The sequence below is a fragment of the Leuresthes tenuis genome, unplaced genomic scaffold (genome assembly GCF_036924035.1).
Source record: "Leuresthes tenuis unplaced genomic scaffold, fLeuTen1.0.hap1 SCAF_2, whole genome shotgun sequence".
Lineage (NCBI taxonomy): Eukaryota > Metazoa > Chordata > Actinopteri > Atheriniformes > Atherinopsidae > Leuresthes > Leuresthes tenuis.
The window spans coordinates 27,888,564-27,900,654 of record NW_027325356.1 but is presented as its reverse complement, the minus strand read 5'-3'; the positions used below and the strand labels follow the sequence as shown (position 1 = coordinate 27,900,654).

General features: G+C 39.3%; 1 protein-coding gene across 2 annotated transcripts; it reads left to right on the top strand.

Annotated features, from left to right (window-relative positions):
• The first annotated feature begins 2,150 nt into the window (after positions 1 to 2,150).
• On the top strand, positions 2,151 to 4,659 carry mibp2 (muscle-specific beta 1 integrin binding protein 2). 2 transcript variants are annotated; one of them, XM_072380947.1, is made up of 8 exons: positions 2,151 to 2,417; positions 3,004 to 3,094; positions 3,300 to 3,348; positions 3,569 to 3,755; positions 3,837 to 3,908; positions 4,003 to 4,109; positions 4,220 to 4,310; positions 4,402 to 4,659. In XM_072380947.1, the coding sequence occupies exons 1-7, from the start codon at positions 2,392 to 2,394 to the stop codon at positions 4,303 to 4,305; spliced, it is 618 nt and encodes a 205-aa protein (XP_072237048.1). In that variant the 5' UTR covers positions 2,151 to 2,391; the 3' UTR covers positions 4,306 to 4,310; positions 4,402 to 4,659. The 2 variants fall into 2 exon arrangements, with proteins under 2 accessions (XP_072237048.1, XP_072237049.1); XM_072380948.1 differs by lacking the exons at positions 2,151 to 2,417; positions 3,300 to 3,348.
• Positions 4,660 to 12,091: the final 7,432 nt, after the last annotated feature.

Here is a 12,091-nt window from a genome sequence, read left to right as displayed (position 1 = left end):
AGAATATTTTATATAACTTTGTGTGTAGATATTGTTGGGATAGCCAGTCAGTGTGGAGAGTTTGACTATCTGACTCTGATGGAAAATTACACCAAATTTAATTAATGGATTCAAAGCCACGTGCAGTAGATTGTTGCACAATTCATAAAAAATAAAAAAACATTAAAAAAAGTCTCCCGCTTTAAAGTGGCAGAATGACGCGGAGTCAGACTATGAATAGAAATCTTACAAGCTGAACTGAACACTTGGCGACGTTCTCTTCATAGTTGAGGTTGTCGAGGGTGTAAACGCCAACATAGGCAATATTTTGGTGCAACCTCAGGAAACTGTGTCATGGAATTGGTTTGGAAGTTTCTCAAAAAAGAGGGAGTTCAGCTGCAGGCTGGCGAAATAAACACAGCAGAAATGCGAATGTGTCAAGAGATGTTATCATTCGTGTCTTAGGTGTTTCTGATTCGGAACGCTGGCAGCATGGGTATGGTATTCCATATATTAGGAACATATTGTTGTGCGTTATGGTTTGAAGAGTGCAGCTGTTATTGGTACTGACTGCAAAAAGAAGGCAGAAAATCAATATGTGGAAGAAAACAGTGTAAAACTACCTCACAGTTAATCTGGTCTGCCTCTGTAAGTAATCCTGTCTTCTCTGATTAGATAAGGTCTGCGTAAGCAGTGACGTCTGAATACGTACAGTCTTTTATGCTGTTTCTGACACGTTTCTCTTTGTTTTCTACATTCATGTCCAATTTGTATTTAAGAACACTACGACAATATTCTGTGTCATGTTTTATAGGGCTCTCTGTGGGATTATTTGTCAGAGGCTGACTGATGAGTAAACTCTAGTGAAAGTGGTTTAAAAAACTCACAGGAATCCTTATAAACCTTTGCTATGTCTTGCAAACAAAAGAAGAAATTTCTCTCAGATATAAGATGTAACAGAAGCAGTTTTGCAAAATTAGAACAGCTGGTGTTTCAAGAAAGTAGTTTATTGTTTTGATAATTTTCTATTAGCTGAGATTGATGACAGTCTTAAAACAATTCTGACACAAACACCAAAGGACATAGGCAGAGGAAGCATTCAGAGCCGCAGTGTACACACTGAATAAATTGCATAAGTCAGATAATTGCATATGAAATTCTCTAATGTAAAGGTTTTTAAGTAAATTTCAAATTTGGTAAGGTAAAACTGCCTTGAACCTGTCACATTAGGATAATTCAGTACATTTCAATGACAGGGCTGTAGTAAATTTTCAATATATTAATCATACTCCCCAGTTGTATGATTACAACTATGAGCACCTTCATGAGAAGTTACACTTAAAATATTTTGACTGAAAAACAGCTTTGTTTAAGCTTATAGGACGCACCTAATCTAAAACATGTGAGGTTTCCAGGATATAGGATAGTAACATGTCAAACTCAGGTCAGAGCATGGTATGTTATTTCCTTTGACTTTCCGAGGACTTGCAATTAGGAGAAAACCAACAAATCTTTGCATCAAAGACGTAAACCGAAATGGGAATTCACAGGAAAAAAGCCCATCATCGTATTTAGTATTTGCATGAAAACCATAATTGGCCCACTTTTTAACCTTTCATTGCTGAGAAACCCTCAGTCACATTGTAAAGGTGATGATTTTCATTATATCATGGTGGTTTAATGAGAGGTCATGAATTTAGAGGAAAGAGTTCATATGACTTGTAGCTGATAGTAGCCTGTTGTCACAGTGTCCGGTGGAGGATGAAGAGACGTTTGTAGCAGCCTGATCCCTTCATCTTTGGTTAGCTCATGTGATGCACCATAAGTGCATTTTGCTGGAGTGTATCAAACACACTTTTATCCAAACACAGATCTCTCGTTTTGTAAAAGTTAGAAACATATTCTGGAAAATATGCTGGAGAGAATTCTGGATATGAGTTATAAAAGAAAAGTGAAGCTTTACTCATAATGTTATTGTTTGTTTGTTTTGTTTTCTTTATTATAATTTTACATTTCTTGGGCGAAAAATTCAAGATGTCATCATGGTTTGAGGTTCAGTGGAGGGCAGAGAAGGAGGAGGCGGAGCTGTGGTAACACTCCCTTGTGATTGGCTGTCCTGGTTGTTCCATGCAGCTCGAGGTGTTTAAATAGCCAATCACGGCGCTCTCTGTAGTATGTGTAGAAGCTACAGCTCAACGAGGTTCTCTCTCGGTGGAAGACCGTGTCCGAGTGACAGCACGTCTCTGCTCTAACCTTACTCACTCAACTCAAGTACCATGGAGGACTCGACTAGTTGACGTTTCCTGCTGCAACCTTCTCTTTTTTAAGCTTTCTTCCCGTCTGATCATCGTGTTCTCGACCCGGTTTATTAACGTTTTGAACGACTTTTACAAGCTTTGACCATCCAACATCATGAAGTACATCATCGGCATCGGCGGGTGAGTTCCATCTTTTGAATGGCTCTGATAGCTAAGCTAAGCTAGCAGGCTAACCAACCTCATTGAGGGCCTGAAAGCCAGGCACACGTGGAGAAGGCGGTCAGGACATCCGTTAAAGTGTTGCTTCTTTTGTGACGTTTCAAGTTTGAGTTTTTCTCACTATCTAAAATGTTATTGTTGACACAAACACTTGACCGCTCATCACTGCTGTTGATTTGTAAGCTAAGCTAACTGTTATTTGAAAGTGATAAACCAGGAAACCCGCCAGTAGACCCACCCTTTTTTTTATTTTTTTCCTTTCCTCCATTTAGTGCGAATCTTGGTCTTAAGGTTTATTAATTCCTGAATACATAGTCTGCGTTACTATCCGTGGTTTCAAATAGGTTATTTTCTTTTGGAATAAGTGATTTTGTTTAAAAGCTCTTTAACCTAATGGAGCAACTTGTACTTAGACAGTACTCACCCTTTGTAAATGATCTGTGATGGTTTAGTTGGTCTGTTTTGGTTTTTTTGTGTTTGCTACACCATCCACAGATCACTAAACGTTTAAAAAAAAAAAAAATGTTGTTGCTTTTGTTTCATGCAGAGTGACCAACGGAGGGAAAACCACCCTCACCAACAGACTGATCAAGAACCTACCCAACTGCTGCGTGGTACATCAGGATGACTTCTTCAAGGTGAGCAGCACACACCAACATCTTTGAATTTTGGATTTAATTTAACAAAGGGCTCTCTTTGAGTAACACAAGCTGATGTTTGTTAACACTTGGCCACTTGTGTTAATACATACAGTCGTGTAATTACGCTATCTCAGCCTTCCATATAGCAGAGTGTAGCTCTAGTGGAATGTACTTGGGTACATCTTATCAATGTATGTTTCAGCCCCAAGATCAGATTGAAGTTGGTGAAGATGGCTTTAAGCAGTACGATGGTAAGCCTGGGTTTTTCATGAAAGTGTGTGTGGATGTGTGTGCATTTTCTCCTGCTCTAATGTTACTTCATTTGCAATCTGCATGCATTAAAGACTAATTTGAACTCTAAACATGTTTCTTACTTGCTCTTTGCAATTTTCTGCACACCTCTTTTCTTTTTTTTTTTCTTTTTTTTTTTTTTTTCCCTCCTCCATACTTCCTATTTATTTTTTTCTGTAGTCATTACTGCTCTGGACATGGACGCCATGATGAGTACGATCTACGCATGGCTGGAGAACCCGGTGAAGTTTGAGAAGTCTCATGGCGTTAATAACACCTTGGATACTGAGATTGTGCCAAAGTCTGACCACAAAGAGGAGGAGACTCACATCCTCATTGTGGAGGGCTTCCTGCTTTACACCTACAAGTAAGCTCTCAACTACATTTCAGTAAAAAATTAATCTTGCATTGGAAAAAAAATAAAATGGAGACTAATTTACTCTTCCAGACCTTTGATCGACGTGCTTAACCAACGCTACTTTATTTCCATCCCCTATGAAGAATGCAAAAAGAGGAGGTGGTAAGTGCTCAGACACGGTCCTTAATCTTTGTGCCTTTTTAAAAATAAATAAAATTATTGGATTTTTATTTAAATGTAAAATTCGTGTCTGCAGCTCAAGGAACTACGTGGTGCCTGACCCCCCTGGCCTGTTTGATGGCCACGTCTGGCCCATGTATTTGAAACACAAGAAAATCATGGAGGACTCAGCTGTTGACATTTGTAAGTTGAGATGTTAATACATCGCTTCAGTATTTCTTCCTTTTTAATGTCTCTGACATTAGTAGAAATGAAGGCGCATCACTGATTTAAATGTCTGTATATTGTTACAGTGCAGCTGAACGGAACGTGGTCAAAGGAGCAACTGTTCAACTGTGTCTACGGCAACATCCTGAATAACATCCAGAACTCTCTTTAACAAAGGTAATAAAATCATCTGCTTGCATTTGGTACAAAATGCTCTTATCCACACGAGTAACTGATTGTTTTTTTTTTTTTTTCTTCTGTGTTGCAGGTCATCCGATCGGCTTAAGCAAGCATATACTCCATCTGCAAGCAGAACACCGCCTTGCTTTAAGTTTTTTACCTGGCAGCTCATTTAGTGGACTGCTACGTTTTTTGTTTTTGTAAATGTTTGACAGCATGAAATGCTGGCATGATTTTTATCTCATATTTATTGCTTTGTTACAGCCTACACTCCAAAGAGAGTTTGGAAATGTTCACGGAATGATTGCACTCCGTTTTATATGTCAATAAATGATCCTCCTGCCAACCTTCTTGCTCTTGTGATCACTTTATCCAGATAATGCGTCTCGCCACCCGTTACAATAAAAGGTAGCACAGAGTGAGCGCTACAAAATGTTACTCGATTAGTGTAGTCTGACACCTGGAGCCCTGTGAAGCTGCTCAGTTTGGGTCGGAGAGGCTACAGTGAGCAGATGGCCCTCGCTATCTTGCTCCCAGGCAACAGCTGGTGTAAGCGATAAGCAGAATCGCACGGTTTGTCCTCACGACCACACATTTTGGGTACACTTATCTAATTTCAGACCAGGTCAGGCCTGCTTCTCTGGAAACGCTTCCAACAGCAACAAAAACTTAGTTGCATAACTTAAGATGCTTCTTAGCTTTGATGCAAGAGTGTTTATTGCATGTCATATTGACTGGAAAATGTATAGTTCACACAACTTGATCTGGATTAATTCTCTGCAGGTAGGGGAAATTTGTGTATTTTATTGGATATTGCAGCAAAAAGCATCTTATGAGAATTCAGTTCCTGTTGGCAAAGCCAAAGTTTCTGTGCTGCAGCATCACTGGATGCACTACTTTTTTTGAGTTTATGACAAAGGGACTTTATTCCTAGTTCAAAATGTCTTTTGTGCCATGGATCCATTGCAACAGTTACAAACATCAAACTGCGGCATAACACACAAGCCCCCCCACAAAGCACTTACAACATTAAGAAATGTGCTTTACAAAACAACACTTCAGTATATAAAGACGCTAAAGGTTGTAATATACTCCACGGGTGACCGGCTTCTTTGCTTCTGCAAAACTTTCCAAATGTTTAGACTTACAAAAAACATTCAAATAGTCTGTAAATAGCATTTTGCCACTTATACTCACGACTTGCTGCTAAAAACAGAACCCAAAAATCTTATACCAGTACTTCAATGTGTTCTTTTATTAAAGTTAAAGATTTAAAGGATAACTAAATGGGAGTAGGCCTATCAAAAATGTTAAAATGATCATTAACAAGATATTTCTCTATTTTTAGCTTCTCTTTAATTGGCTCCCTGTGAAATCCAGGATTTAATAAAAAATTCTTCACTTATAAAGCTCCTAATAACCAAGCCTCATTGTATATTATAGACCTTATCACTGCTTATTTTCCCAGCAGAGCACCTAGCTCTCAGACTGCAGGTTTACATGCGGTTCCTAGAGTTTCTAAAAGTAAAGCAGGAGGCAGATCCTTCAGTTATCTGGGTTTCGTTCGTGGAAACAGCTCCTAGATTGGGAGACAGACACACTCTCACCCTTTAAGATCAAACTTAAAACATTACAGTTGGTTCTAGCTTTGAAGACCCAGACCCAATCCCTTTGGTAAACTGCTACTGGCCTGGACCTCAGGGAAACCACCCATGAACAACCTTTCCTCACCCTACTCTCCACTTTTTAGTGTCCGTGTATGTAGTAATTAACTTTATGGTTCTTTTTTTCCTCTTTCCAGCAGCATGTATGAATGACCTGGTGTTTTTGTTTCAGTTTGTGTCTCAGGCCCCAACCGGTGAAGGTAGATGGTGTTCATGTAGCTGCGTGAGCCTCAGCTACAATTAACTGGCTGATTTGGGCTGAATTGGATAATAATTTATTCTCTCATGCCTTCAGACGACATATGTTGTGACACGCAGCTATGTGAAGGAAATCCATTTGAGAAATGAGCTACATTAAAAATGAATTGGTGTATAATTTTCCATCGTTTGTAAAACCACAGAGAAAAAATGTTTTAAACTAAAAAAGCTGTTTCCAGCTAGTGCAATATTATTATTTATATAAGGCAATGCATTACTATTTGTGTACAAATGTGTCGCTGCAGCAGTAGCAATCTAAGCAGAAATCTAAACTAAGCTTTCACAGAGGTCTGGAACTATCTTAGTAATGGGTGTGTTGGGCCCCACTGAGGCAGTGAAATTGGTTTCACTATGTTCTTTCTTCACTGCTGTAAAATAACATATTATGTAATGCATCCAGACGCGTATGGAAGTAGGTCAAAAGTCTGTTGTACATTATGTTCAACAGATCTCCTGGCCTACATTTTAGAGGGCTTTTCCTCCTGTAGTTATGCATAGTCATTCCTGTTTTATTCATTATAGCTCACTGACAGAGGCTTCTTTTTTAAATAAGTTCTGCATTTATTTTTGTGTAGAAAATATTATGAGTTAGATTCACCAAACCATTCCACTGCCCTGCCTTTTGCAACAAAGGGATATTTTTAGAAGCTTTTTCCACTTAATGTACCCTTTTGCAACCTTCAGATGTTAATATTACACTTCATGCATGTGTGGAAGCTTGACAACTGGCACACGTGTTGTAGTATTCACAGAGTGCAAAGCAGATCGCTGCTTCCAAACACACTGTGTGACTGTTACTGTGACATTCTCTGCAGGCACAGCAAAGTAAAACAATGAACATCTGTCTCTGACCACCTGTCTGTTGCATGTTTTAATGCACCTGTGTTCTGTTTTCAGTTCTGGTTCATATTGTTTTCAGGCCATCAAACTGCACAAATTTAAGCAATCACTCCACTTTTCTTTCGAGAACATTACAACATATTCACACTCAGCCTCAACTTCTGTTTTCTCTGGTGTGGACTGTGAGTGTTCAAATGATATTCAAATGCTATGAATGAAAAACAAATGCAAGCTGAACAATTTTTTCACTTACAGTCTTGAATATTTTTTGCTCATGTACATTCAAGCTTGAATTAGATAACTTAATCTCGTAGGTTGTTGTAGGTGTTTATTTTGAATAACCCAGGCCAACACCTTTAAATGTGAACAGTGGGAAGGAGAGTAAGTGAGTGGGAGATCTTATTACAATCTTATCTTGCTTGGGAATTTCCCACATTCAACGTTAGTTTCAAGCAGGACAAACACCGGCATATCTCACGCCATCCATTTAAAAACAATTTAGAAGCTTGGACCCAGAGGCAGGAACTTTGTGTTGCAAAGTTGCAAGAAGATCAGTGTTTGTATGGGAGATTCATGCTCTGTGGTAAGTAATCTGTGTGCCAGCTTCCACAGATGGTTCAATATGCTTTTAATATGCTTTTTATATTCTTAACTTTGATGCCAAAATTAAGTTTGAAGTGGTGGTAATTTCCCCAAAAGGCAGCTAAGTCGTTTGAAAAATAGGTTTTACTTAAAGTGTGCAAGATTACCAGTCTAGACTTGAATAAGGGAGATAAGTAGTTACATAATACTGGCTGCAGTTGGCAAGGGTAAAAATAAAGTGTAGTGTTTCAGATCTGCTCTGAGGCATGGCTGGCCACCTCTGCAGTACTGTACCTTTGTATGGCTTTTGTGACCTTACACAACAATATGACCAGCTCCCAGTGACAGCTCAAAATGCTAGAGATGATAGGCTATACAATTTTCATTCTTATTTATCTATTTTTTCTGTAAAGTGGATCATAGCTTGCATAATCCAAAATGACTGTGAACTCATTGTCCTCAGAGGTAGACCTTAATGGAAAAGCTTTGTGTTGATAGAATACGTAAGCCTCTGACATCCATGCTGTCTCTGCTTGACAACAAACCCTGCAGTTTTCTAAACCACACCAACCACCACTCTAAGGGTTATGAGGGGGCCGCAGGACTGGCTCTTACTGGATTTTGTTTGTGTTAGTTTGTGTATGCCTGCTTTTCCGTCTGTCTGTGTGTCTGAGCATCTGTGCTGCACCCAGCTCTTGCTCTGTCTCCTTACACACCTCTTCAGTGTAACCAGAAAGCAGAGGAAGGAACAGTCTGCTGCGGTTGACTCAAATAAAGCATATAAACAACCCAATAAATCCTCCCCTCAGACCTCTAACTCCATACATTTATGCTTTGAATTATCATATCTCCACCTCGTGCCGGTCAGACAGGACACAGCCGTACAACCACTAACCATCCTGGCAGGAGAGGTGACTGCAACTCTGTGGCTTCCCATCTGAAAACAATATCTTTATGTCACTATCAGAATTGCAATGTACCCTTTAACACATTTCTAACCAAAGAAAACAACAAGGACAGGGCTCATTCATTGGATCAATTTATTCTTTGCTTTCACCACAGCTACTCTGCTCAACTGAGCCTCATTTATGGTTTACGGGTTGTTTCTATATTTACTCCTTTTACAGCAGTCCTAGAGGAGCCATTGTCTCCATAGCTCTATAGACAAGTGGAATTGCTGCAAGGACTTGAGGACTTGTTTTGAAAGTGTGAAAGCTGTGCAGGGCTGACACTTCACCTGTGTGGGGCTGAACTGAAAACATGTACTGCGGTTAAACCACTCTGTCTGTGTTTACACTGAGTGGAACTAGCCTGGGAGATTATACCCCAGTGCAGACACAACAAGACACTGAATAACGCTTTCATATTAAACTGGAAACACTGCAGCACAGTTGCTACAGTGAAAATATGCTGTGGGAAAGTTTTAAGAATATATATATCAGTAAAAGTAACAATAACATTATGTAGAAATAGCCATTATGTGCATAGACTTTTAAGCTTTTATTGAAATAAAGTTAGACGAGCAAAGTATTGTCCAAAATGCATTAACATGCGGTTTTTGGTTTTTGAACTACTTCAACAATTTATATATTAAAGGGAGTTTTATTTCAACTGGTGCCTTCTGATTAAGCTGGGGATCATTGGGAAATATGTATCTCCTAAACATGATGCTATTTTATAATAAACCTTACATTTAAATGCCTTTTTTTGTAGTGAAAAAATTAACTAAAAAAACCTAAACACAACTGTAATCTTGCTATCTTAAATGCACTAGTATGAGACAGTGGTGAAGATGACCCAAATGCAGGCAGAGTAAAGAAAATCTTTCTTCAAGTAAAAACAGAAAGTGCTGATTGCAGCCGCCAGATTATCCAAAAACAAACTTTACAGGAACGCCTCGTGAGGCATAAATCAGGAAACACAACTGAAACAGCTAAGAGGATCTGGCACTAAACAAGAGAAACAAGGGACTATTTATACAGAGGGAGTTAATGACAAAGTAAGGGCAATTGTGGTAATTAGCTAACGGAATCCAGGTGTACAAGGAAAGCAGAAAGCAAGACTATCTGAGACGATCCAAGGAACAGGCTAATGGAAAAAAACAAGAATGCAGGACTTAACCTAGCCTGATACAGAAAACATAGATATCACAACAAAAGCACCATGGACTGTGACAGACTTTTAGGAATTCCCTTGATCAAAATCTACTTCTATGACTTTTGAAATTCAATGTTTCTGCTTTCACATCCCTGCGTATCAAATAGTCATACAGCACACCTGACAGTAAATAATATCTCAGAAGGGAAACAATAGTGCAGGTACACAAACTAATTTAAACTACTTTACGGCAATATATTGTATGATATGTTAGAAGCTGATCATATTTCATATCTGGAATTTGCTAAGCAACTGTCGCATAGGTACAATGTTTTGCAGTAAGAGAGAGAGTATCTTGCTCTTAAATGTTGTGAAAGTATGTCCCATAATAATAAAAAAAGTTGAAAAAAATTGTTTTTAGCTGGTTCCCATCCATGTTCTAAGCTGAAATAAACATTAAATGTTAAATTGTTGTTTTGGAAAGCTTTGGTGGTTACATGATAAACTGTTATGCTAAAATAGAGACTCCCTACCATCTGTTGAGTCCCAAAGACCTAATTACAAACGTTCTCCATGCCCACTTATCCAGACCTGCGTATGGAGAGTTATATAAGACTCAGTTGAGAAGGGAAAGTAACCTCATTCACTGTCATACTAGACAAAAACACTTGAGATATGTTTTCCAGAGCTGCCGGTCGAACTTTTCACATGGTCCTCAGCGTGCATGAACATTACCACACCAACCAAATGGTAAAAAGTGGAAATAATAATATCATTCAGCCATGCTCAGTGTGGGCTCAAGGACCATATCCTGTTGTGGTGGGTCTGGGAGAGGCTTGGAGCTGCCAGTCTCTGAAGCAGACCACAGCCTCCCACTCCTCACCAATCTGAATCACTGTTTACTTAGACAGGAAGGCCGTCTGCTACAGCATCATCTGCTGCTGCTGCTCCAAGTCTGACTCGCTTGTGGCTTTTTTTTTTGGGGGGGGGGGGGGGGGGGGGGTGCTGAGTTTTCCCTGACGGCCAACTTTCTAAAAGCAGAGACAAGTTAAAGCCAAATGCTTGCAGACAACAAGAGCCCGGCCTCGGAAACCACTACGTGTCTGAGCTGTCTACCTCTGAAGGCTTTAACGCCCCCACCTTCGGGAAGAACAGAGCCCTATTCAGTCACGATAATAACTAAAGAGCAGATAATGTTAGAGATTCAGGGATTTTTCATCATCTATAATACAACTGAAAGTGGAACAGGTTGAAACCCAGAATTGATTGGTTGTGATCTTTAGGCTCCAGACAGCACTGACTGCATCAAATTGAGACATGATTCAGTACTGACTCAGGGACACTTCTAAAAACCAATGTCAGTGAACACAGTTCATCACTTTATCCAAAAAAATTATGATTAAGACTCAGTCATGAAAAGAAAAAAACATATTTAAGGTCCACAGACTCTCTAGCCACCTCTGGGCCTGATCTCAAGATAAAGTGGAGGAGCTTTCTTTCTTTTAAATGACCATTTGAAATTGTTATTTAGATATCATAAAAGGTATGTTTTATTAGTTAAATAGGAGAGGAGCCAGCCAACTTGTTATCAGCACACAGTTCATTAGCTCTAATGGCATAGGGTGCATTAGTCTACACGGAATGGGTCATTTAAACATCTCTGAAGGCTCCATCAATGCACAAATAAATATTTGATTTATTTTTAAAGGAAGGCCAAACCTCATTCTGCATGTGTTACTATATGGCTTTGTTAAGTAACAGAGTCCAGGTGCTAACCTGCCTGCAGTTCATCACTGTCACCCACTGAAAATATTTGTAATATAATAAAACAAAAATACAAACAATGAGGCCAAGAACTGCGGAGCTGCTGAAGTCCCCGGAGGATCAAGACTGGGAAAAAAACCCCAACATTTCTCTTTCAGTCTACAGCAGCTGATCCTCTCTGTTTCTGAACGTATACAGTTTTCCAAAAAGAAGAGCCAAAGACCCATAGTGGTAAACATGCCCCTAATTAACCCAGCGGCCGTCAGATAAGAGGCAGACTACACCCTGGATCGATCACCTGGACCGCTCATCACAGGGCCACACAGGGACAAACAAGACAAGCAACCATTCATGCTCATAATAATTCCAGTAGTCAATTTAGGATCACCAATTAATCTAACATGTATGCTATTGGACTGTGGGAGGAAGCTGGAGTAGGCAGAGAGAAACATGGAGAACATGCAAACTCTGTATGATGTAAATGATTTTTCAATGAATGCAGGCAGTTTTTATTTACATTTTACACAGTTCAAGCAGTTTTTTTTTTAAAGAGTGTTGTATTACATTGACAAA